This window comes from Artibeus jamaicensis, unplaced genomic scaffold (genome assembly GCF_021234435.1).
Source record: "Artibeus jamaicensis isolate MK-2021 breed Jamaican fruit bat unplaced genomic scaffold, CSHL_Jam_final contig_1016, whole genome shotgun sequence".
Classification (NCBI taxonomy): Eukaryota; Metazoa; Chordata; class Mammalia; order Chiroptera; family Phyllostomidae; genus Artibeus; species Artibeus jamaicensis.
This window is the reverse complement of record NW_026521195.1, coordinates 7,271,768-7,299,070: the sequence shown is the minus strand read 5'-3', so window position 1 is coordinate 7,299,070 and position 27,303 is coordinate 7,271,768. Positions and strand designations below refer to the sequence as shown.

Here is a 27,303-nt window from a genome sequence, read left to right as displayed (position 1 = left end):
TAATGTGTCTACAGGGTAGAGTATCTGAAATTAAGACTGTTCCTGAACATCCGAGCTACGTGGTCAGCTTTGCTTTAGGGGTTTAGGGGACAGGGACGTGAAATGTCCCTGAAGGTACTGGGGGGAGCTGGAGCGGGAGCTGGGGGACCGCTGTGCTGGGAGGGATCACAGGTGGGGCAGGCGCAGGCACAGGCCACCCAAGGGTGGAGTGAGAGGTGGGGGAGCAGGGAGCTCAGCTGGGGGGCCCTGGGACGTGGGCTGTGGCTTCAGGGTTAGATTCAGTTCAGGTCGGATCTGGAAGGTGGACGGTTTCCTTTGCTCTTCTGTTTGCAATTGGTGAGCATATGGGGTTATAGAAACTAGGTAAAAAGAAATGTACATTCTTAACAATATCCCTGCTTAAGTGTTTTCTTTTAAATATTACCTTCAGGTGCCTACTCAGTTTCCTTAGACATTAGTTTCTTTATGCTGATTTCTAACTCTTGGGGATTAGAGACTGGAGGGAAGAGACCCACTATCCCCTTCTCCCCACATGCCCACAGTGAGATTAGATTACATTCTTGATATAAGAAGCCAAGGATATAAAATCCTACAGGAATCCTGGTGCCCTTTGGTGGGCCCTGGGGTCCCCCTGGGAGCAACAGCTGTCAGGGCCACCTCCTGCATGAAGAAGTCTGGTCTCACGCAGCCTGATTACATCAGCTGTTCACATCACTTCTGGGAGGCGCCCAGGCCAGTACCACAGGGGCTCACGTTCATAGCAGTGTTTCTGACCCAGCCTTTCCTGGTTCTTGGCCAGAACTTGACGTGATCGGGATGACTCTTACCCGCCAGGGGCGCCAAGGAGCCCCTGAGAGACGCAGGGACCCTGGAGTCCAGCAGGACCTCTCTCCCTACCATTTGTGCCGAGGAAAGTGTCAGGCCCTGTGTTTTATTTGATAGACTTTCTCGTGGTTAGAACACTGCTCTGTTCTGATTTGCGTGGTGCGTGGTGTGATGAGTTGGAGAGAATTTTCTTTTTGCAGAAACTACAGAGGATGAAGGTCACTTTCTATGTTTTCAAAGTGATTTTAGTGACAGGGAAAGCTTGTGGCATATTAAGTGAAGAGGAAATGAAATTTCATGTACAGGATGATCTTAACTATGTTAAAATACACAAACACACCCCACCCACAGTTGTAAACTGTGGGTATTTCTTGATGGCAAAACCACGAATGATACTTTTTTTCCCCTTCCTTATGCTTTTCTGTTTTTTTTGTTGGTTGTTGTGTTTTAGAGGAAGGGGTTTAGAGTCTACTCAGTTTCTCTTATTTTTTTCTTCATAACATAGAGTTGTATAATTTCCCCTTAATTTTCTTTGACGGGTGTTTTGAGAATAGTCACTGGTCTCAGAAGGAAGGCATTTCATTAGAATAAATACACCCATGGCAGAAATAAATGTACTTAATGAAGTTAAGAACAAAGCATTAGAATTATGTTTTCAGAAGCAGCCTGACTCTCTTAATTCTTATAGTAATCTTATTAAAGTATGTACGATCAAAGCAATATGTTTTAACCCAATATTTTTAATTTTTAAAGCAAATATTCTTATTCCAAGAGTATACATAGTCATTGTAAATAATAAATGTAAATGTAAAAACTAATGTAAGTACACATAAGCAAGAAAGGAAAATAAATGTCACCCATAATTCCATGGCCTAAGAGGAAAAAAAAAGACAACACTCTTTATATTTGGGTTTATATGCTTCTAATCTTTTTTCCCCTTTCCCTAGACCTTTGTATACATATATTGAAAACAAACCAAACTAAAAATGACATCTGATAACCTGATTTACAGGACAAGGAAAAAAGTACCACCAAGGGGAAACTCGCATTTTTCAGTCTGTTCTCTCTTACACGTATTCAAGGTCATTTGTAGAATGATCTGTTTACTTAGCTCCAGCCTCACTCCAAGCTTTCCAGAAGAGTGGGACCAGACATCTGGACATGTTGGATTGCAGCTCATTTCATTGCATCTGCTGGGAGAAAATGCTATGAGAATACAGTGTTCGTTTGTGTCCCCTGTGTGTGTCTCCAGCCTCATTCCTTTTTGTCTGGGCAGGTTTGCAGGACCCCCACGTTCTCCCTTTTGGTCCCCCTTTAGGGCACATGTTTGCCACTCCTGCAGGCTCTGACATAGGGACCTCGAGGTACCAGGAGAAAGGGCCAAGGTTTCAAAATCATTTTAGCTCATGATACAAATGTCCCCAAACGCAACACATAACTCTCAGGCATCTTGGCCGTCACGAAGTTTTGTTGGCCTCGTCTGTCTAGCTGTTACACAGAAAAACCATCCTGGTCTCCAAACCCTTCTCTTCCCCATGTCAGGGCCTCTTGAAAAATATCTTTCCTGACAGCCCTGTTCACACATAATTTCCCTTGCCTGGTCTCCCGGATGTCCTCACAGCTCTTTTCCCAGCTATGAGTAAGCTCGGGTTCCCCCAGGGCCACTGCAGACGATATATTTTTTGTTGCTTCTTTGAGGATTTGCTTTGTCATATAATTGGCCTTCTCTACAAGTACCCACACTTTGACTCTTTATACAAAATAACAAAAAAAATAGGAAAAGCATAAGGAAGAAAGAAAAAGTGTCACTCATGATTCTGCCACCAAGAGATAAGCACAGTTTACAATTTTGTGGGGGGTGTGTGTTTCTGTATATTTATTTTAACACAGTTCAGATATAAATTTTTTTCTTTCCCATGTTTCACTTAATGCATGATAAGCATTTCCTCAGTCACGAACATTATTCACAAACTTTTTCAATGACTAGATAATAATTCTTTTTATGGGTTTGCTACCAAATGCTGAGTTGTTTGTTTAATGTTAGAAGATAGTCTAAATGTCTACTTTTCATATAATGTGGCCATGATCAGTAGGTGTAGAGACATAGGGCGTGTGCTGTATTCTCCATAAATGTCAGCTGTTACTGCCTTTGTAAGTGGTCATTTCAGTGCAACTGTCCGCACATCAGCAGAAGCTGTGGTTGCAGTTATCCCTGGGTCAGGAGAAGCTGTTACTCAGGCTCTGGTCAGAGGATGGAAGCTTTCCCAGGGCCCGCTCACGGCCGAGGGAGGACTTCTTCCGGGGCATAGTTTCAAAGCCTTCACGAGCCATGTGTTACAAGCTCCACATCTCAAAAGGCTTGATCAATCCTGTGTTTTCTCACTGAGTGCGTGGAGTTGAGAACTGGAAAGAAGCCCTTCTCTTGAATTTGCTGCATCGGGTGGTCTGGCCCTTTTGTGGCACATGGCAGTTATTGACTCTGAATTATAATTCTCCTCCTGTCCCTCGGGCAGTCTCCAAGAACTCCCTTCTTCCCCGATAACCAGAAAGCACCACTCTTATGCCAGGGAGAGATTCTCTTTGTTGGCATGTGACGGAAATGTGTGGTAAGACCATTTTGAAGTAATCACATGGAGAGAGGACTGAAAGAATGCTGTGTGGGGCGATTAGACTGGTGAGAACCCTTAGCTGGATCGGAGGGGCAGGGGTGTGGTAAAGGGGGAGCAACAGACTGAGTAAAACCAGAGTCAAAAGGAGAAAACCACCAAGAAAGGATAAGAAAGAAACAGAAGTGGAAGGTGAATGCAAATGTAGCTACTGACCTTTCAGAGCCTCCCCCTCCTGCCCACTTCTCTTACCCTCCGGCCCAAGTGGTGCCTTTTATATGCTCTTTAAAACATTCGTTAAAACATTTGTTCATTGAAGATATTGTGCACACCCCAAAACCTCCTCCTGAGTGTCTGTCAAATATGGACAAGGAAGCTGACCTAGAACAATTAACCAGTTGAGTTCCAAATACACATGATCTCTATGGAGTGACATAGAATTGATGTTTGAAATAAAATCATGTGTCACAACACAGAGCAACGGGCTCTCCAAACACCGGGGACAGTACAAACAAATGCTCACTGTGGGTCCCACTGGTCCCATTGGGTGTGCGGGCCCCTGCCCCCTCTGTCTTGCCTCTGAGTTCTTCCCTTAGACATTCAGAGCAATTGCTTGCACAGTATTCTCAGAGGTTGGACCTGTTGTGGTGTTGACTGGCTTTGATGCTTTTTGTCACAGACCTTTTCATCATTTGGTCTAATTTCTCTAAATGAATTCCTCATTTCCTGGTTGTTCATACCTCCTTTAAAACAGATAAAATACCTTTAGATGGAGAACAGACCAATGCCAAATTTTGTTATGAAAATAAGTAATATTTAATTTTCTATAAAAACATCTTCGAGATACCCCAAAGTGTGAAATTCTACTTGGGTCTCATAAGTATTTGACTTAAAGATATTTTGAAATGATGGACTCATTGGAATTTGTTAAATTTACTAAATGATGGGTTTTATGATTTATTTTTATCTAACTTTAGATTTTGATGTACAGATGAAAATACAGGAACCTTGTATTTCTATAAAATGCATAGAGACTATTATCTTTACCAGTTGTTGGTTCCTAGCAGTATTAAATATGCATCTGTCTGGTAATTCTATCCATTTGTCTTTAGTAAATATATGTGTTGGATATAATACTTTTGTTTAAAACTGTGAGTAGCATGTAGAATACCATGTATGCAATTTTTTTGAATTATTTAAATGGAAATAATGGGATGTTTTGATGTATTGTCATTTATGTTGCTGCTTCTTATTATGTTTCATTCCTGTTTATATGGGTTATGAAGTTAGGCCAGTTCTGTGTACAAAATTATCTTAGTCCCATTTCTCCGTGCCTTACTTAAGACCACAGAAATATATATATCAGGGCTCCAACACAGAGATGCCGATTCAGACGTGTGATACATAACTTTTACGTATAAAAGCACCAGAAATGTTCCATGTCCTGTGAGGTTTGGCACAGACTTTTAAAACCACCAACCAAACTTTTTTTGGCGACTCAGTCTTGCCCAGTGCATCTCTGTAAGGCCCTCCCTTCCCTGGCGGGTGCCCCTTCCAGGCTTACTGCAGGGACCCCTGATTTGTCCTCGGATCCTGCGCTCGGTTTGTGACCCTGCTTTTGTCTCTCACTCATCTGCAGAGCCCGGCGTTTGCACGGTTTTCGGAGATCCCCACTACAACACTTTTGACGGACGGACATTTAACTTTCAGGGGACGTGTCAGTACGTTTTGACAAAAGACTGCTCCTCCCCTGCCTCGCCCTTTCAGGTGCTGGTGAAGAACGATGCACGCAGGACCCGCTCCTTCTCCTGGACCAAGTCGGTGGAGCTGGTGCTGGGTGCCAGCACCATCAGCCTCCAGCAGCACCTGACTGTGCGCTGGAATGGCTCACGCATCGCACTGCCCTGGCAGGCGCCGCACTTTCACATCGACCTGGACGGCTACCTCCTGAAAGTGACAACCAAAGCAGGTGGGCTTCCAGAAGCACGGGCATCTGTGTCCCTCCGCCTCACCAACCCACACAGCAGCAGCACCTGAGTGCAGTGGACCATGGTCATCCTCCTCTGCTCTTCCTCCGCACAGGGGACCTGGGAGACAGAGAAGGGTCCCAGCTGCAGGCAGGAAGATCTTGAAGATGCCCCCACATAGCTGGAGAAGTTCGCACACTCTGCCTTGCCCTCCTATGCCAGTCCCGCCAGTCTTGCATGCCAACAGCCAGGGCCTTTCCATCCTCCTTCCGAAAATAGCAGTGGGGCTGTCCACCTAACCTCTCTCTGATGTTTTGTTGCTAATTTTAGGCCAGCAGTGGCCAACTTGGAATTGTCAGTGTCTCTCCCAACTCAGCCAGTAACGTGCAGTTTCACATCTGTGAGACTGCTTCCTTGTCAGCATCTGTCCAAGGGAGGGGGATTCCTCCAAAGTAAACCACAAGTGTGTGTGGGTGTGCAGCAGGTGGACTGTGTGACCTGCAGCTTTGTCTGTTCTTGACCCTGGGAAGCATGCGGCTGAGCTGGTGGCTGGAACCACTGGTAGCTGCTGGAGGACCCTTGGGACTCTTGCTCTGAGCCCTTGCCTGGGCCGTGGGCACTCGGGGCCGACCTCTGAGGCCCTTTCTCAGAAGCCCATGTTGCCTGAGGCCAGCTTTCCACTCCCCCGGCAGCCGCCTCCTTCAGCAGCCACACTGGTCATGGTTGGCAGGTCATTCCTGGGGGTTCAGTGAGGTAGACATTTTTGCCTATGAGGTGCTACCTAAGAGAGGCATCTTAGAAGCAGAACTCAGTTCTTCAATATTAGCCCCAAAGTATGAATTCAGCTTGTTTACATGTTTCATGTGTCATGTATGGGTCCCTTCATGCTTCCTTTGGTTAGTATGTACTGTTAACTGGCTTTGGGACTGTGTGATTTCCTGGTTGGTGCTTTTTCTTTAAGTACAGCACTTGAAGAAATCCAGGTATGTCTTGCTTTTTACACTGATGAGAATTTAACAATGTACAAGCATCAGTTGGGGCCCAGTTCCTCCAGGCAACATGGTTCCTGGGAAGTGTTTGACCGAGCAGACACTTTTGAGGGGTTATAGAGACTGTTCTGTACCTCCCAAACCCTGCGAACTGTTTCAATTCAAGCCAAATATATATTTGATGAATTGAGTTGGCCTATGGAATGCCAGCTTAGCTAAACAAGGCAGGAAGCCAAGGAGAAGCCTGGGGAGCTTTTATTCAGCAAGGGTAACATGGTTTCAGTAACAGGATGTTAAATATTGATGTCTTACAACATTCAACAAGGGGGGGAAGATTCCCATTCTGGACTTTGAGTGTGGCAGGCATGAAGAGCTCTAATCATTCGACTTCAGAGGGATTAGTCCTGCTCGGAAAGCTTAGACACCTGTTGTCACATTCAAATGACAGGGCAGTCGGCACAGACAGGCCTCAGCTGATTCCTTCAAGGAGGCGACAGTTTATGGCTCCCGTAAAATGTGCCTAAGATGAGGCATCATTACACGGCACTAATTAGAAGCATCTTGCCTATCTGTTATGGAGCCAGCTGGACACAGTGGATTCTGCCGATATGGAAATTATTAGTCAACCACAGTCCCCATTCTCAAAGGGATCCTGGATACTGGAAGATTGGTTCAAAGTCTAGGAGGTTCCCTACCCCTTCCTCTCACAGCCGCAGTACCTAATGGGATGAGCGTACTCTTTGTAAGGATTCCACTTGTAAAACTGAGCAGCAGGATGAGGCCGCTAAAGAAATAGTAATATATCATACGTACCACAATTAGATTAGTGAGTTTAACACTTACAGGCCTTGAACTTAGTTTTACAGCCTTTTGTTTTCCCATCTCTCTTCCGATGATTCAAGTAATTTATGTGGCTCCCCCCATGCTCAGCGGAGCAACTTCCTGGAGCCGTGGAGCACATACGCGCTCAGCTTCCTAGGGAAGAACCACATTCCTCTGAGCACCAAAACGTGCTTCAACACTGTCCTTTGAAGGGAACAGTTGCATTTCCAGACCATAGTCATTTCCACTCTGGCCCACCAACCCCAGTTGGTACTGCCCCCTAGGGGTAGTTTCTTGTTATCACCCATCGACTGTCTATTTAAAAGTCTTTGAGGGTTCTTCGTCCATAGGTTTTTTCCTTCTTTTTCATTTCTTAATCTTGTATTATCCAAGGGTATTTTCTCCAGAATAGCTGCTTAGATCAAACCTGTAGCTGGTGGATGGGAAGTGGCAAGGAATGACTTTGCCCCTGGGGTCCGTGGACTTGGCACTTCCTGATGGAATCACCTGCAGGGGGGCACAGGTGGCCTGTCCCTGGGGGGGAATCAGGAGGTAGCTGTTTACTTAATAACATCCGGGTAGTACAGAGGGCACAGAGCAAAGCTTAGCAGCTGGAGAAAGCCCTGCCCACCCCCAGACACTCCGCCCCACTCGCAGCACTTGGTGAATAATTTAAACGCACTGTCTTCCTGCCATCTGCTCACTTCATCAGACCCACCTGAAAAGTTACATCAGCCCCCACCGGAGAGGCATTAACACATGTGAGTGCGGCTTTTTATCTTACTTTCTTCCAGGTTCGTCAAGACTTCTACACTTGATGAACCTGGAGAATATATGTCTTTTTTTCCTTTGATGTAAACTCTGAACAGAAAACCACCCATTTTTAAGCAACTCTGCAGTATGTGTATGGATTTTGTGCCTCTTCTCACCTTTCGGTGGACAACAAAAGCAACAGCGACAACCCCCAAACAAAACAAAGCAGAACAAACCAAAACAACCAACAAAGAAAAGAACATCTCCTTCTCCTTCCCCCAAGAAAAACCTCCAAACTAGGGGTCTGGAGCCAGGTCACACAGCTGAAGGGTGAAGAACGGGTTTGTGAAACCCTCCCTGGTGAGAAGGGAGGATTGGAAGGCTCCTCCTGCAGTGGAAGGAGCACGGCTACTGCTCTTCCCCAGATGGGACTTGAACTTCACTTCAGCCCTCTGGCTCTGCCGGTTATGCTGATCCCAGGCCCTGTTCAGCCAGGTGGAAAACCCACCGCAGCTGCAGACAGGACTCAGTCCGGCCCATGCTTCCTTCAGATGCCTATTTAAAATATCTTTTGGAAGAGTAAATCCTTTAGTTACAACTTACTAGTTTTTTTGGGGGGGGTGGGTTTTACCTATCGCTGCTATAGTCTTCATTGATTTTACTCAAGTAGAGGGTCTAAAAAATCATGCAAACATATACATATATGATGCAACAATAGTCAAAGGCATCCGTAGTTGAATAATTTATTCTTTCAAAATATGAAACCTAGCATTGGTCCATGAAAATCATCTTAATATAATAATAACAAAGAAAAGATGAGGAAAAGGGGGTGAATTACAAATTATTCTCTTACTTTGGGGACCCTGTTTCATGAATGAGATGTCAAGAGTTTTAAGAAGAGTTTACTGAGAGCACAGTGGGTCTGCACCTCCCTGGGTGTGCAGGGACCACCTGTCCGTTGCAAAGAGAGGTCGTGATGATTGGCTTGCTCGGTGTGAGTTGAGTTCCCCCAAATTTGGCAGCCCAAGTCTCAAATTTATTATATCATTGTCAGTAATGATGTCGGAGGCTGTTTTGGGGAGAAATCTTCAACCATTGTGGCACTTGGAAGAATAATATTTGCCTGCTGTCTAGGAAAGGGATTTGTAGTTTGGAGAATTTTGCAGCACAGAAAAATCTTTGGAACAGTACTCTAAAAGAATGTGGATGAAATTGATTTTTCCCTCTCATTTCTCTTGCTGGGCAGCTGCCTGGCTACAGGCTTGGAAGGTCAAGTTTCTTCTATACCTTAGAGAGTATATTACAAATCATATTATAGTTCACTTGTCTTTTTTCAAAATTGTTATTGCAATGCCTTAACTAGCATGAAATTCACAGTTTCCTTGGCTTCAAGTGACGTATCAATTTACAGGGTAATGAATTCATTTAGTGCATATATACTACGTGCTAGATAATATGTTGGGTGATGGGGTAGAAAGAAATAGAAAGCATTTTATATGACAGCTGTGGTTGTCAGAGTTGACGGTTGTCAGACTTGGCTCTCTTACAGAGCCATGTGGGGGTCTGCTCGGCGTGTGCACATTCTAGCTGTGACCTTTCCCTAAGCACCTGGTCTCATCTCTGTCTTCTCTTCATCAAATTACACCCAAGAGACACTTTCTTATGACCATGTTTCTTGCTTCTTTACCCAACTCTATTTAATTGCTTTTCTGAACCTAGTTTTTTGTCCCAACCAGGAAGCTTCTCCACCAGTTGTCTTGACCTAAGAATGTGTCCATTCCTTTAATTTACCAAGCAGTGAGTTCCTTGTGGGCTTTTCTGGAGAAAACCAGTTTTAGACCACTGGCTGAGTCTACTGATAGCTCTGCCTAAAGATGATCTGCAACTCTTCCTTGTGGCGGTTGTGTGGCCTGCTCACAGGGATGCCTCCTCCCTCCTGGACCACGTCCAGACTTAGGGAAAAGTGCCTTTGGAATCTCACTTCTGGGCATTTCTTACTGATCTCACATCACTCTCATGTCGCCTTATGCCAATTTTATAACCAAGCAAGATCCACTCCCTTCTCATTCTCTCCCTCTCTGTTCCCATCACTACCTTACCCCCAACTTACGAGCATCTTCTGAACATTTGCTCATCAGCTTAGTTTTATACTTTAAGAACAAAGGCAGTGTCTTCCAGGAGTAGAGTCATGTTGTTCTTTCCAGAGGTTCAGAATGGGAAAGACTAGTTTTTGTCAAAAACCCAAGAGAGTAAGGTTAAAAAACACCCTTGGGGAAACTTTTTTTCCTATTAAAAAGAGCTGCTTTTTGTGTATGTTGTCACTCTTAGGAGACCGTGACAGTGAATAAGGAGCAGTCCTAAGGCAAACATGCACACTGACCCCCTGGAAATGTCCCTGGGTGTCTCTGCCCCAAGTGGCTCTTTTTTCATTCACTGGGTCCCGGGTCATCCATTCATTGGGGACTCAGGCGCTGCCAGAGTGTTACTGGGAGAACAACAAGAAACACTTCTAACAGGCATTTGGGACAGAGAAAAACTCTTTGACTAGAAGAACTTGACACTGACTTTGACTTGAACCTCAAAAGGCTTTCATCAAGACCTTTCTCTTATGGACAAGTGTCTCTACATACAAGGCCAGGAAGGGTATGAGGGCATTTCTTCTTGACCTTCCAGTCACGCTGATCTGTGTGTGTGACCTGTAGCAGTCCCACCTGTGACGGCATAATCTGGATGTTCTGTGTGTTGCAAAAAGGCCCCCATTCATTGAGGTCATTGGTTGCCATGGCTCTTGGAAGCCTCGGGGGAATACGAATATTCTCGGAAAAAGCATTCAATCTTTTAGATGGTCAGTGGGGCAAACCAAGAAGGCCTTCCATTCTATACCTTCCAGAGTGAAGATGTTTCTGTGGTAAACAAGACTGTTCTGTGCTGCTGGTTCTGCTCAGCATGGGGGGGAGGTTTGCCCAGGGCCTGGTGGCCTCTGAAACCTCCAACGCTGAAGCCGTTTTCTTTCATGTGAGGGTTGTCCTTTGAAGACAACGCATGCAGAAGCAATATACCTATTCCGTAACAGCCACTACAGCAGAAACTGTGACATTTTTCATTTGATATTTGGTGTGATCATATAGGGGATTTGGGGATAGAGAAAAAAATTACATAAAAACTGTCATCTTTGTCATCTTTGTATCTTCCCATTAGAGTAATCAATCGCTGGACAAAGGAAATCATGATTTGGACCAACACAGTTACTCTCAAAAAGGGCAAAAATATATGCCCTAGAATAAAATGGCCAATAAGTGTTTATTTACAAGTCACGTGGGGATGCAGAAGATATTGTTATTAGGGCAAATTTTATACACTTTAAACATTCTAGGTCCTAACAAGTAAAGGATTTGTGTAATTTCACATGTTTACTTTGGCACAAGTAAAAGGTAACCAAGGACTCAGAGCAACCCTTAGTGTTCCTTGTGACAAGAAAGTCATGTAATGTGTAAGGATGTGCACACTTGGGAATCCTTTGAGGGTTCAAGAGTGGTTGATCCCCTTCTCCTTTTCCTCTAGGTTTGGAAATATCCTGGGATGGAGACAGTTTTGTGGAAGTCATGGCTGCCCCCCATCTCAAGGGCAAACTCTGTGGTCTCTGTGGCAACTATAATGGGCATAAGCGTGACGACTTAATCGGTGGAGATGGGAACTTCAAGTTCGATGTGGATGACTTTGCCGAGTCCTGGAGGGTGGAGTCCAATGAGTTCTGCAGCAGACCCCGGAGAAAACCGGTGCCCGAGCTGTGCCAGGGGGCAGTGAAGGTGAAGCTCCGAGCCCACCGAGAATGCCAGAAACTCAAATCCTGGGAGTTTCAGACCTGCCACTCAACGGTGGACTATGCGACTTTCTACCGGTAAGTGCGGGGTTCTGGGGGATGAGATTGGGTTAGAGCAAGGACAGACTCAGCCCTGACACACGGTGTATCGCATCTCTCGGTGTATAAAACAAGAGCTCCCGAGTCTGGGGTAAAACTTCTATGTCTTTCTGTTCAGCAGGTGGTCTCATGTGAAGTCAGTCACACATTGTATCCCAAATCAGGAAATTTCAGGGAATAGTTCAGAGCAATACCCTATAGGTGATGCTGGTTTTGAGTATCTGCAGATTCACTAGGAAGCAGGTGGCACCCAGGATTTTACCAGGTGTTAGCTCGACTCAAAGATGGATGAGTGCTCCCCAAATTCTGGTCTAAGCCATAGTGGTATAGGGCAGAGGTCAAAATCTCAAATCATTCTGGCTGCCTGTGGGCATGGGGGTGAACTTGGTTATTCTAAGTCTGAGGAAGAGTTCAGGTCTGCCTCCCTCTTAAGACCAAAACAGAGCTGCTCGTGGAAGGCAAGGCTGCGAAGTGGCGATTCCTTGGATCTTTGATGCGACCTGAGAGTTTGTGTGCAGAGTCGGAGGAGGGTGGAATCAGAGCTTGAGAGTAAAGCAGGGAACATCTCTCATTAAGAGTAGAAATTCCATAAGGTTTTCTAATTCTGCTTAACCCCCTTCCCCACAAAGCGATCGGTTATAGAGGGGACTTAGATTTGACTTCCACATTACAAGGTCACGTTGGTGAGTTTGACCTGGCCACACTTCCACTTATTGCAGAGTCCCACATCTTCGAGAGCTATGGCTTCTGGGACTCCATCCACCACGGGTGTGGGCAGAAACGTGAACTGAACACAGCCTAAAAGGCCTTAAGTGATTTGCCTGTGCCTCTTAAACTGAGTGAGCGCCTGTGGTCTGAACCCACAGAGAAGTTATTTTTACTCTTTAATTGCCCCCAGTTTATTTCCCCTAGTTCTCATTAAATGTGATCTTTTTTATTTGATCTTTGGACATAAAAGATAAAGTTCTATAAAGGCTGCTTGGAGTGGGGTGGAAAAAGGACTGTCCCTGTCATCACAGACCCCCAAACACTGCTGCGGCTGCCAAACCATTTGGCTCCAACACATACGTTCATCTCCTTCAATCCATTTTCCTGTTATAATTTGAATCCTCTGGGTTCCCCTTCTTTCTCCTCCCTGTGCACGCACCCCCCCCCCCTTTAATCGACCCCACCTCTTGTCTAGTGCCATGGAAAGATCTTAATGTAAGACTTTGGAGTGAGGTAAGCATCTGGACCGGCAAACCTGGTTTTATTTGGAACCTAATGCCCTTCACTTGAAGGTCTGCTGGGAAGCGGTGGAGCATGCTGATGAAGGACTTCCTGGTCTCCCAGGGTGAAGCATCCAGCCCAGCTCTATAACCTTGAGCAGCCATCTCAGCTCTGTAACCTTAGTTTTCTTATCTGGAAAGTGGGGATAGAAAGAGCAGCTACCTTGAGAAGTTCCCATTCAGGTTCAGCGCGATGATGAACTAGATGTGTAAGCTCGACCCAGTGCCCACCCACAGTGCCTGCTCTCTCACGGTGGGCTGCTGTTGTCTTTTCCGGTTATTAAATGAGGAACCGGTGTAAGAGCTCTTCGGTAGCTCCCCTACCTTGTTGCAGACTTCAATCAGGCCCTGGTCCATCTGAAACAGAGAGGAAAGGCCACGCTGCTTCTCCCAGGGCCCCAGCAGTCCACACTGTTGGTCCTTATCCCGTTTCAGAGGAATGTGTTGAAAACAACAATTGGAAAGGAGGCCCACAGAGATTAGTCCTTTTCTTTCTTCCACATTTCTATTTGTTCCCCTCTGGTGATTTATTTTGTATTAGGATCCCTGGCGTGTGAACAGGAATATGATGAGCACCTTGGCAGAAGTCGTGAGAAATAACTTTGACATGAACAGAGAGAATTGGAACGGCTAGGTGGCCAGGCAGATGCTCACCTTTGGCCTTTGAAAGGGGTGATGGCAGCCACAGCGGCACAGCAGGGGGCACTAGGTTGTGTGAGGGGCCTGGTGCATCAAGTTTGCGTGCTGACGAGAACGCTCTTGGGATCCTTGCTCACTGAGGTGGGAGAGTGGGGCAAGGCAGGAGATGCGCCCGCGTCTGCCGTGCAGGGCGTAGTGGCTGAGCACCCCACCACGGTCGGCCACTCCGTCCTGGAAGAGGCAGGAATGTGTTGAAGATGATTCTCAAGAGGGTAGAATTGGACAGTCCCACCTGTTGCCATCCTTGCTGAGGGTCTCACACCCCAGCCAAGAGATGCGTCTTCATGCATTTTCAAGTGAAGGTGTGGCCACTGTCCGGCAGATCCTGAGTTTCTTCTTCTAAGCACGCAAGTGGCAAAGGAAAGACAACAAACAGGGCCAGCCTGGGGAGGCAGTTCTGTTCTCAGGGTATCTCCGGGAGAGACAGAACCTTAGGGGGGCTTTAGGAAGCAACATGGCATGTTGGCTGACACCCAGCTGGGTCTCGTCTCAGCTCTGGGGCCACCTAGCTGTGTGGCCGGGACAGCTGGCTGAGTTTCAGGCCCTTCACCTGTAGAAAAGGCAAGGCAGTGACTACCCAGTGACAACATGCTCCTCTGAGGACTGAGGCCAACGGGCCGTGCGGTGCTGTCACATGATGGCTGGGAGGTCCTGGCACCATGTGGTGGTGTCCAATGTCAAAGGCACTCCCCACTGCCGGCTCAGGCCACCCTGGCCAGGCCAGACCAGCATTGGGTAGCTTGGGGACAGAGAGAAGCGAGGAGATGGGCTGGGCTTTGTGAACATACCAGAGAAAGAGAAGATCTCAGATATTTGGGGCTGATGTATAAGACATTGGCCATGTGCTTTTTCCCTAACTCAGACTGAGATCTCAGATGAAGTGGTCGCACGTAAGTGTAACCCGTCAGCAAAGCAGGACTCCTAGGTCAGGGCAGGCCCAGATTTCAGAGAAGTCCGAAAGCTGAGTGGGAACTGCTGCGGAGCCCAGGCTTGCTCAGGCCACATGCATGTGGGGGCCGTTTTCCTCTCCCCACGCCCCTGAGTGGGGCATAATTCCCTGTGCCAGAGCACTGTTCACTTGTTGGGGTTGGGGAAAGTGTCTGGGGATCCCTGGGCTAGGAAATGTCATCTCTATTCATGCAGTGTTTTTTGCAGCTGTAAGTAATCGAAGGGATACAGGAGAATTCGCAGGCTTGTCCTTCCCGCAGAGGTGCTGGGGGGGGGGCAGGTGGCGCTCGGTGCAGGCGCGCATCAGAACTCTGCGAGCACTAGGGTGCGGGTCAGTACGCTCGCATCCCGGGCGGCCGCGGCCTCCTGCCAGGGGAAGGCCGCAGACTTGGTGGATAATCCACTTTGTGTTTTCCTTTCAGGGACACCAGTCATTTATTATAAAGCAAAAGGAGAGATCCAGACTGTGCGTGTGAAAATTATATAAAGATAACTACTATTTTATAACTGAAAACAAGTCAATCTTTCCTTGCTTCAAAGAACATACTGGGAACATTTATGTTTATATCTTTTAATGCTTGTCCCAATTCGCCATTAGGGTTGGGGTCTTAAATCAAGTGTGTAATGTTATAGGCCTGCCTTTTTACTTTTCCTTTGGCACACTCAGCTTCCAGGATGAGTAGTCACGCTGAATCTATAAGGTATGCAGTCACCAGCAGGGGGCGGTAGATACCTCAGTGGTACCACCTGTCAGATGTTAGCCCCTTACAGGTCCGGCCTTAAATTTCAAAGTGTCTTCCCTACTCACAGGCGTGTTCTCTCTCTCTCTCTCATAGGGCAGAAGCCCTATATTATTGCTGTCACTGTATCTGCATAATGCAGATTTATGTCTCTGGGTCCATGTCATGGCCCTGCCTGAGAAGCCTTCATTTTCTCCATGGATTGAGATCCTAGGCCTCTGTAACAGTACTTTTTTGCAACATGTGGATAGTGTTTATCATTATTTGGCGGGCATGCTACTTTGCACTCCCTCCCCAGGACTGGACTTTAGGTTCCCTGGGGAGTGGGGAACGTCCTTTCTACCCTTGTGTGTTTCACCAGCATCAGCCTGGAAGGCTGGCTCTCAGGAAGTGCTTCTTATCTCACTCTCCAGCCTCTGTCCCCTCTTCATCCTCTCTGATGCCTTTGAGACTCTTGCTTCCCCCAGTTCCAAGTCCGTCCTCTGTGTCTGTTCCCACACTCAGTCACCCCTTAGCATCAGGAGTGCTCCCAGCTCTGCGCTTTCTGGGAAATGACCAGCCAGAGCAGAGCCCCTGGTCCCTCTTTGTCGGACCTCCAAGACCTGCTGTGACTTCTCACTGTGGAGTCTGTCTACTGCTGGGACCGCCAGCGGCAGTCACACCTCAGCGCCTGCCTCTGCCGGCTCCCAGCTCTCTTACGAACCACGTGGACATCCCAGGTCCTCTCTGTCCCTCAGCTCGTGCTTGACCTTGCCCTCTCTGGAGGCAGTATTTGGTGCATGGGTGTTTCTACACTGGACTCTTGCAGTTGATCTTTGGGCCTCAAAGGAACCTCCTCTCACAGAGTAGACTGCCCTCCGGCAGGCTGGCCCTGCGTCCCGGCCCCACACGTCACCCCCGCTGGGCAGTCACAGCCCTTCTGCTTTGGCTCTGCCCCAAGCCTTCTGCCAGGTTGTAGCCCAAACCTTGTGGTTTCCCTTGCACCTTCCATTCATCTTCTTCACCTCAGTCACACGGCAGGTTCTTCTGGGTTTGATCCCCCAAAGTAACAGAGGAGGAAGGCCTTCTAGCCTTCTATCTTCCTGGATTTCCACTCAGAGGGGCCCTCCTAGTTAGCCAGGCTCCCTCGGGGCTAAAGCAGAAAAAAAAAAGACATGGGTGCACCGTGAAAGGTATGAGGGTGCTGGGGGGTCGTTTTACCCAAGTCCCAAATCCTCTCATACCAGAAAGAAACACGCACCATCTTTTAAAAAGAACAAAAAAAAAAAAAAAGAAAAAGAAAACTGTAGCATTTTTTATCAGGTAGGTGACCCTTTGAGGAGAGTTTAAGTCAACTGTGCAGGTCAACCCCCCTCGCTTCTCACATCAGCCATTCTGGGTGTTCCCCAGATCACCCTTGGGGCCGGTGATTTTTCTGGAAGGACCCGCAGAACTCACTGACTGCTGCTCCACACATGGCGATGCTCAGGGTCAGGGGCAGCACGCAGGTTACATCAGAAGAGATGCGCGGGGCCGGGTCCAGGAGGGGGCGAGCCTGGAGTTTCTGCTGTCCTCTCCTGCGGTGTCACGGACAGATGGGAGCCCAGTCCTCTCGGATGCACGTGTGACCCTGTTCATGGGGCATTTCCAACCCGGGGCATCCGCCTGAACTTCAGTGTATGGAGTTTCTACTGGGACTGGACTGCCTGCTGCCTGTGTGGTCGACCTGTAGTCTCCAGCCCATCCTGGAGGTTGCACTAACGCATTTAATTCCCAGTTTCTGTGGATGTTAGGTCTGTTATCACGAGGCCTGAACCCCCATAATAAATCATGTTGTTAGAGTATCTGGTGGCCAGAGTCCTCAGGCAAAAACACACACTCCTGCGATGACATTCCAGGGGCATCCAGGTTACTCCCCGGAGCCAAAGGCCAAGGTGACTGGCCTCTCTCAGGGGCAAAGTTAATTCTTCACTACACAAACTGCCCCACTCAAGGTTAAATGTAATTGCAGTTCAGCTTTAATCTTAGCTTCGAGTTTATTTTCAGCATAAACTTTCTAGAATCCTGCAGTGTTTCCCCTCAGAAAACTACATCCTTGAGTGCAATTAGACAGGGCTTTTAAACACAGATTTGAGTAAGTGTCATTGTAGCAGGTAAAACACTAATTACTTTGTAGCATCTCTCTTGGCTGCTGAGGGGACTTCTTGATTACTTCTTAGTAAGCAGGAGGCGGTCTGGTGTAACTTCATTATATTTTCATTATTTATGAGTGTGCAGCCCTTTCCACCAGTGGGGACGAGGCTGACCTGAGTGGTGCTTTGCTCATTTCATTTCACCGTTCACAGCTGCTTGGGACACTGAGAGGTGAGGGGACATATCCCAGGCCACCCGCCGGCCTGACAGGACCCCTGTTCTTCAGTCTGTGACAGAGAACTTGGCAGGAGCCGCCACGGCTGAGCAGAGCCCACCACTGCCAACTCAGGCTTTGAAAGACCCTGCCTCTGCCGTGAGCCTTCAGAGGGGGGGTTACAAATTTTTTCATTCGCCCCTTTGATAGTTTTCAGCTCAGCACCTGTTCTGTGACCAGTACCATGGTAGTGGCAGTTTGGGGTTGAAGAAGAGAGACAACAGCTCTTCTTTCTGAGAACTCCCAGTCTAGCCTGGGCAGACGGCTGTGGATAAGAATCAAGGTCACTCCAGGTGTGAGGACAGTCATACGCTGATGGGCTAGGGTGCACTGGAGAAGCTGTCACGGGGAGCTCGCCATTGAGTGGGGCCCACTGTGCGTGGGGAGGACCGACAAGGAGGCCTGTCCTGGGCAGGCTGAAGGGCGACCTAATTCCAGGAAGAGCGCGGCCTGTTTGAAGACCAGAAAGGAGGCTGCTGTGACTGACATTCTCAGGAGGTGGTGGGTGCTCTGCCAACAGCCGCAGGGGCCTGGAAGCCGCTGCCTCCCCTGTGGAGGTTCAGTTGAGATCACAGCCCAGCCCACACCGAGAGGCCCTGCTCGGATCCCTGATCCACCAAAACTAACATAAGAGTGTTGTTAAAGCCACTAAATCTACTAAAGCCATGAAATTTGTTACACACCACTAAGCAACTGCTATACATAGAAATCATTTTTGGCTTATCTTTGGCTTTATTGTCCTTTAAATATTGATGGAAAGGGTAATGGCACTTTGCTTTTCCCCCAACAATTTCTAATTTGCCCATTCTGGGTAGTTTGGTGTGACTCCACGCGGTCTGGGCCACGTGTCCCGAAGCACCCCGAGCCTCCCCGGTCAGTCTGGGCATCACAGGTGTGCGGTCAGTACCAGTGTTTAGAACTCTATCACTGCAAAATTGTAGCCTCCTTGAAGCTCATGCATTTTCTTCATCATTATATGCCCAGCACCTAAGACAGTGCATGAGATACACCTGTGTTCTGGTTCGCAAAATGTGTGTGCTGCGTGAGTAAACAGGGAGAAAGGAACACGTGAGGTGAAAATATCTCCCAGCAGAGTGATGGGGGGCGTGGCACAGTGTGAGTGCGGCACAGTTGGCGAGCAGACCTGGGGCGCCGAGGGGACCTCCACGCTCCTCCACCTCCAGTGGGTGGGGACGCCCCGTGGGCCACACACAGGGGGCGGTGGGAGGGCTGCCATGTCGCTCTGAGACTTGCTGTGAGGTGGCAGGACGTCCGCCGTGTGGGCACGGCAAGTGCTCCGTCAGTGGCAGTTTTTAAATTGTATTTATTGATTTGAGAGACAGAAAGAGAGAAATACCGATTTGTTGTTCTACTTCTTCATGCCCTCATTGCTTGACTCTTGTATGTGCCCTGACCAGGGATCGAACCAGCAATCTTCGCATATCAGGACGATGCTCTAACCCACTGAGCTACCTGGCTAAGGTTTCAGTCTTATTATTAATATTATTTGGTTGCCACACCGGTGGGAGGATGGGTAAAAAAGGTGAAGGTATCCCTAAGTGCAAATTGGTAGTTACAGAATAGTCACGGGGATGGAAAGTACAGCACAGGGAATCCAGTCAGTAGTATTTATGTAACTATGTGTGGTGCCAGGGGGCAGCTAGACTTGTTGGGGGTCGCTTTGTGAATTACAGAAATTTACATGTACTAGGCTGTACACCTGAAGCTAATATAAAATAAAAAAGACGGTCAACTGCAATTGTTAAATTTTTTAAAAAGACTGTTAAAATATTACCTTGTTGCCCTGCAGTAGACACCTGTTTTGTGTGTGGTTCGCCTTCAGTATGACCCAGGCCATCTGGTGCCAGTCCTTGAAGAAGTGTTTCTTTTATTTTCCATGGTCAGCTCTGGACCCATCTGGAAGAGCTTCTTCCCAACCTGCACAAAAAGCAATGCTTTTTCTTCAAATAAAAGAAAGCAAACAAAAACAAACAGTACTTGGGAATTAATTCAACTTTCCATAATGTGTTCTTTACAAATTATTTCAATTGATGATACTGAACCAGAGCAGGAGACGAGGAAAGGATAATTAGTACTTTGAGTGTTTAGCTCTGAACTTAAAAAAAAATTGGACCGATCCCCATGAGGGTGGAGGTTAAGAGGAGTTCATGTATCTTATTGTCTTGCTTAGAAGAATACTGAGTGTGGGGGAAAAGAAGTAATGTGTGCTGAACTGTAACTTTCTTGTATTAACATTCTTTCCTTTAACAGTGTCTGGGCCTAAGTTAACTTTCGCATGATGGTTCCAGATTATCACTGGAGCATCTGTTGAGTTAGGAGCATCAGTTTCTGGAGAACTCTTAAAGGGGGAACAGCCTCTGCTTAAGATTTAGATCTTTTTATTGTATTTATTTTTGTTTTTATTGAATTTATGGGGGTAACATTGATTAATAAAATTTTATAGGTTTCAGGAGTATGACTCTATAATACATCCTCCGTATATTGTATTGCGTGTTCACCGCCCCAAGTCAGGTTTCTGTCCATCACCGTTTATCCCCCTTCACCCTTCCCCTCCCCCCTTCCCTCTGATAATCATCATACAACATGTCTGTGTTTATGAGCTTTTTTCCTTTTGTTTAATTTCTTCAGATTTCGATCTTTTTTAATAGTTTGTCTTCTTTCCATAGCTTTTCCCTTGCCCAGTTTTATTCTCATTTGTCATTCATTTAGATACAGAAAATGACATTAGTTCACGCTGCACACAAACTCAGTATTACAAGGTTCTGAAGAAAGACCCAAGATTCTGCCCTATGAGCCAAGTACTTTAGGACATAGACTGCATTTTTCCCTCTTGCCAGTGGTACCAGGGAGCTCAGAGCAAGTTCATGACCCATTTGTATGAAGTGTACTGCACTTCTGATACAGCTTTTAGAACTTTAAACTAATCTCAGCCCTGGGTTCATGTTTATCTTTCCTGTTTTCCTCATTTACTGTTTTATTTCATCCTGCATGATTTTGAAGCGGATTTAAATTAGTTCTGGAACAGCTGGGGGCTAAGTGGCAGCAGCCTCGGGAAGCTAACGCAACACCTCTGCACCTGCGTGGTTTCCATGGTGAAGCAGAGACAGCATCATTACCCACATGCCGCTCACATTGCTGCCTGAGGTTCCTCTTGTGAAGCCCGAATGGAATGGCCCAGGAGTCCACTCCTCTGGTCACGTGGCCAGTGAGGTCCAGCAGCACTCATGAGGACAGGCCTGAGCCCCGCAGTTTCAGGGTGTCATTCAGATATTGAGGCTATGCCTTTGGGTTCCAGAACTCCCTGGTGTCGAGGAAACCCAGGGGTGGGCGTCCCCCGAGGTGGCCCGTGTGGGCAGGTCCGTTGGAACCTCAGTGTGTCATGAGTACAGCACTGTGACTCAGCGGAACACAGCATCTTGTGAAATCTGCGGGTGTCCTGGCGGCGGCGCGGGCTTCTCCCAGGCGGCCCCCTGGCCTGCGTGGCTCTGGGAACAGAGACCGGGCTTTGGTCTGGAGCTCAGGGCTGTGCCAGTTTGATCGCCGTCCAGGACGCGTCAACTGTTTCCACTCAAGCTGGCAGAAATTAAAATTGTTGGAGAGGGCGCCAGTGTGAAAGCGGAGGAGGCTTTTGTGTTCTTGGACTGTGCTGCGCACTGTTCCCTCTTTACATGGAAATCACTGTTCCAGCCCGTTTTCCCTGCCCCGGTGAGTAAAAGGAGCAGTTGGCTTCCAACGCTGGCTTCAGAGGGACAGCGGTTCGACCGGGGACCGCATACTTAGGAGTGTGTATATGTTAAAAAAAACAAAAACAAAACTGAGGGGAATATTTTGATAAGAAAGGAAACACTAAATTATGTTTTTAAATCCACAGGCCTCATTTCTAGGCTAATGGTCCACCACCCATGTCTAGGAGTCAATGAAATCAATAGTAAAATAGGTACATAGTGCCTATAATTAAAGAACAAATGAGTTTATAGTCACAATTGATTGACTGAGTAAACCGTTCAAGGTGCTGGAGACTTGGCTGTGAATGGGACCAGCAGCTTCTCTGGCTCACAGAGCCTGAGTGCAGGCGAATGCGTGACAGAGGCGGAGCGCAGACAGGGAGGGATGCATTTTCGGCAGACGATGTAAAGATGCACAAGACACTGGGAACCTGCCAGGGAGGGTGGCTTCCTGGGGGAGGTGACTTTCTAAGCTGGAACCAAAATGAGATGTAGGGTTTAGAGGCACAAAAAGAGGAGTACGGAGTTGGGGGAGAGAAAACGGGGGAAGATTCCAGCCCTTGGAGATGGCTCGCTCACAGCTGTGGAGGCCAGCAGGAGCCTGGCGCAGGCAGCGGCCAGAAAAATACCCTGTGGGTTGGTGATGTGAACTGTGAGGGGTGAGGATAATGAGTCAGGAGGCAAAGGCCACACCCAGGTCATTGTAGCTGATGCCCTAGCTCTCCTCAGCCAGGAAGAGGGGACACTGGAGTTTCTTTCACCCATTAATTGGGAGCTGCTTCATTCATTCCTCATTCATTTATGTCTCCTCTTTGATACACCTATTTGTATAATCTAGGCGTGAGGTCATGCTTCTCAAAGTTTAGCAGGAATCAGAACCATGTAGAAGGCTGATTCAGTGGGACTGTGGTCAGGCCTGAAATGCGCATTTCTAGCAAGTTCCCAGGTGATGCTGGGGGTCAGGAACCAATACCTGGAGAACCTCTGTAGCACCAGGTGGAGGAATCACAAGAATAGCTTCCAGGTGTTCGTGGTCTCCCACGGACTCAATCCCCTGAGACTTTGTCTACTCAAAGACCTTTTCTTGGCCAACAGGACTTACATTTCTAACCTCCAAACATTAGAGACGAGAAGTGGGTCCCTGGGTAAAGGGGTCAGGAGCTGAGGGTCTGTCCACATAGACCCACGTAGTAATTGGCGCCTACTGGCATTTTCATGGCGTGTAGTTTGAAGTACAAACACCAAAGCAAACCGTTTTGTGTCTTTCTTGGAAGCAAGAGAATACTGGTCTCATAGCTTCTTCGAGAGGCCAGGCCCAGCAGATGTGTGGTGCATGTTTGACTGGGTCACTTGTGAGCCGGAATCAGAATCCAGGATCAGAGTTCTCCTGGTCACTGTAATGCTTTTTGCAGAGAGCCACCCTGGTCACTTTTAGGTGGCTGACCAGGGTCCAGCAAGTCCGGGAGGACAGAGCACTGGCTACAGTGCAGCTTTGTTGCCAGACCGAATGGAACCTGGGGTTCCCGTGTAGAGGCACAGCTGCCCAAATCCTCTCCCCACCATGTGCACTGGACGACAGGGACCAGTGCACAGGGACCCCTGTAGCCCGGGGCCAGCACAGTTCGCCCAGAGCGGCGGGGTGGGTGTGTCTGTAAAAATCTGCTTCCTTCCCATGGGCTTTAGGCTTTTAAAGAGCCTGGTCAAAGAACACAGAGAGGAGAGAAACAAATGGTTTGCAAGGAAACAGGGAAATCTGGTGATGAGGCTGGAATTAATAATTCTTTTAACATGAAAGAGCTGTTCTCTATGATCTTTATTTACTGTCTTACCTAGAGTGTGGCGTTTCAAAAAGGAAAGAGGGTGAGCTGCTTTCTTCATTGTGTCCCAAGCCAATGGCCCATGTGTGAGGCAGGGTGCATTGGAGCTGCTCAAAGAATAGGGGCCAGGAGGCCTTTCAGAATCAGAGCCCCTGAAAGCTTTTCCATATGAAAAGGAAACCGGGAAATTGGAGTCTTCATTTCGTCTTTGCCATCAAAGCCAGGGAAGAAAGATGTTAAGCAGATACTGACCCGTAGTTCTGTGGCCACCTACGGGATTTATTGACCTGGAAAGCAAATAAGGACCGCAGGAAGGCCGAGGTGGGCATTTGGTATGTAAGGGGTAAAATTTTAAAAGATTCAGATTCTGAAGTTGACTGAAAACAGAGGGCTGCATGAATACAGATGATGAGTGATTGGCTTTGATAATAGAGAGTAATGACAACCGTGTTAGCCAGCACTGATTGATTGACATGCATTATGTGCCTAAAACTCTGGGAAGCCTAATGGTATGTTGCAGTGTTAATAATGAGAGGAGGAGGGAGAGCTTCCATGTCTGGGTGCTCACTATGTGCCAGGTGGCAGCTAAGGGCTTTACCTGTGTGTATTGTTCCATTTGTGTGGCTGAGGAACCAGGGCCTAAGTGAGGTAAGAATGTTTTCACCCAAGGTCACCAGGCAAGAAAGGGGCAGAGCCAGGATTTGAAAGAATTAAATCTGTTTGACCCAGAACTTGCATTTTTGACCATTAGCACCATAATCCTGTAGTGGTTCTCCTTCGTTACCCATATCTGATCCTAATTTCTTTTTTTCTAAAATAAGCTAAAACACTCAGATTTTGAAAATGTTTCATATACAGGTGACCCCTGAATTATATGTGTTTGAACTACACAGGCCGCTTATATGCAGGGTTTTTTTTTTCAATAAACATAGGAGGGCCCTTGTATCTATGGTTTCTCATCTGTAGATTCAAGTGACCACTGATCCAAATGGTATTTTCCATCTGAGATTGGGAATCTGTGGATGTGAAGAATTAACTGAAGTTACATATAGCTTTTTGATTGTGTGGGTATTGGCACCCTGACTCCCTCATTGTTCAAGGGTCAACTGTACTACAATTTCTTTTCTTTTTTTTAAAGACTTTATTTATTTACTTCTTAGACAGAGGGGAAGGGAGGGAGAAAGAGAGGGAGACATCAGTGTGTGGTTGCTTCTCATGCGCCCCCTACTGGGTACCTGGCCCACAATCCAGGCATGTGCCCTGACTGGGAATCGAACCCTTTGATTTACAGGCTGGTGTTCAGTCCTCTGAGCCACACCAGCCAGGGCCATTTTCATTTTGAAAGATTCTTTTCCTTTAAAGGATTTCCCTTTCTTTTAGGCAAAGTTGTCCAGACTTTGGAAGTATTACACTGTAGTTTAGGTTGGCTGAATTTTAAATAAACCAATTTCATCATACCAGTCTTTTAAAGAGAAATAATATGAATTTCAAAATGGTGGCCATCATTTTCTACTAAACAGCCTTTCCTGGTCTGCAGTGTAATTCTAACGATGCACTAATGCCGACCCTGCGGAGCTCATCCTTGGTTCTAATGCTGTGGACCTGTAATATCTTTGCTCCTTTTTACCTTGTTTTTATTCTTTTTTGTCGTTAAAGAGTGTTTAGAAGCAATTTCTAAAGAAAGAGATTGATTTTTATTTCACATCTTGCTTAAGATTTTTCAGTTGATATTATACTAGTTACTCAGTGATTCTCAATTTTGGGGAGGCTGCAGCGCTTTGTGAGATTCTGACCAAAGCTAAGTCTCCCTTTTCCAGAAAAGTGCACGCACAGCTGTGCGTAGAACGGCATTCTCTGCGGAGGGGTCCGTGGGCACAGTGAAGAAACCCCCTCTGCCTTTCTCCCTCTCTCCCTTCAGCCCTTCAGCCAGCATTGTTTCAGCCCTGTTAAAGGTCAGGCTCCAAGCCTGGGATTCCAGTGGCGAGGGATGTAGACATGGCTCCTGTCTTCATGGAGTTCATCCTCTAGTGAATGAAGACAGTAAACCATCTCCTCACGAGGAAACATGCTGTGGTATAGGTGTGTTGAGAAGGGACAGTGCCAAAAAGATCATGTCACAGGTGTGACCCATGTCAAAGGAGACCCTCTACAGGTGTGCCTGTAGAGAAAGGAGGAGGCAGATGAATCCGAGAGAGACCCAGCCCCTCCCCCCAGGCAATGATATTTGAGTTGAGATCAAAGGATGGATAGCAGCGAACCAGGTTAAGGGGTGGGGGAGAGGGGCCTAGCCAGGGAGGGTTGTGCCACATTCTTGCACCTCTGAAATACTAACGCAGCCCTGAGCTTCCTCTGTGCCTGTCCCAAGGAGCTCTGTGTCCTTTTTTCTCCTCTCAATATAATAATGTACATTACACAGACACTAGCCTGCCAACGATTCATTCCTGCTATGGGCCAAATCGTACTCCCCCTGATGGTAAATCCCCCTCACGGAGCTTGAAAGTGAGTTTCCTCTTCCCCCTCCAGGGTCTCCAGGCTGTTGTATACGGGGCAGTGGTTTATTTTACCAGCTCTCTCTGATACACTGGAGTCAGGGCCATGTGCCTTTGTAGAAAATACCTGGGAGGATGCGGACACCCTTGCTGTACCTGTGGGTGGTCTCGCTCGGGCACACTCATGCCCCATAGTGTGCCTGTCCCTGCACCAGCATGGAATCCGGACTCCTGCTGTTCAAAGCACCATTGTGGACCAGCAGCCCTAGGAGCTTGTTCAAAATACAGCGTCTCAGGGGCCACCCTGCCCCCCCCCAACTAGAGTGTGCAGCTGGGCGAGGCTCCCGTGCCTTGCAGACACAGCAAGTTGGAGCCGTGTGGGTTTGCCATTTCCACTCCGGCCTGCTCTGTGCTGTGCCGCTCAGTAACTGTCCAGATGCTTTCATGTAAGGCTTGATAGCACATTGAAGCTTTTAATGATCTCTATTTTCATGGGACCATTGCTCTTTTTTTCTGCACGAAGAAAAGGAGCCCCTGGAATTGTGTTGTGGGGCAGTCGTAGTGGGACTCCGTGTGTGACAGATGTGTGTACTCACAGCGGTAGAAGGCTCACCAGCACACCTCTGCAGAAATCATCCCCACCTGTTCATGGGTGGGTCGCCTGTTGATCGCTGCCATTGATCTTCATCAGATGGAAGTTCTCTTAGAAGTTTTTGAAGTGAGGTTTGGGTTTTTGATTTTGGGGTTTTGTGGGGGGTGTTTTGGTAGCAATAAGGCAAGGCAGTTGTCTATTAATTAGTGAGTAGCTGATAGAGATGAGTTGTAAGGTCATTTGTATTTGCTTCATCCTTGGTCCTTAAAAGGGTCTTCACAGATGCTGGGCCACCAGTCGTCAGTGATGGGCAGCCCAGCCACCTGCCCAGCTCAGGCACTGGCCGGTCAGCTGCATCTTTCACTCCCCTGGACTCGCTTCTCCCTGTCACCTGATACCCGGACTCTGTCCTTCAGTTCTCAATAACAGTGACTGAGCCCCAGCGCCGGGGGGCCATCTAGTCACTCATTTTGTTCCCTATTGAACTTTCCCCCTTGACTTTAGTATCACTCCCACACGGCATTGGGTAAGGGGCTCTTCCCACACGTGTCTCAGGCACAGAGCCCCCCTTGGCTGGCAGAGGACCACCTCTTGGCCTATGTACTCGGCAATCTACTTTTCCTTGTGCTGTGAGGATACTCGCCATTTCCTCAGTTTAACTGTATTAAGTTTAGCCGTGACATGTACTTTTGCTCACCTTGTATTAATTAGACCCTTCTTCCTGGTGCACGATCAGG

At 47.4% G+C, this 27,303-nt stretch overlaps 1 protein-coding gene across 3 annotated transcripts in view; it reads left to right on the top strand.

Annotated features, from left to right (window-relative positions):
• BMPER (BMP binding endothelial regulator) overlaps positions 1–27,303 on the top strand; it is a 232,772-nt gene that overhangs the window by 139,859 nt on the left and 65,610 nt on the right. For 2 of the 3 annotated variants that reach the window (XR_008390935.1, XM_053661710.1), the window contains exons 12-13: positions 5,071–5,400; positions 11,524–11,860. Coding sequence is in view for 2 of the 3 variants with exons in the window: in XM_053661710.1 (XP_053517685.1) it covers positions 5,071–5,400; positions 11,524–11,860 (667 nt within the window). In the remaining variant the exon portion in view is untranslated. The remainder of the gene's footprint in view (positions 1–5,070; positions 5,401–11,523; positions 11,861–27,303) is intronic. The other variant, XM_053661716.1, reaches the window with a different exon arrangement.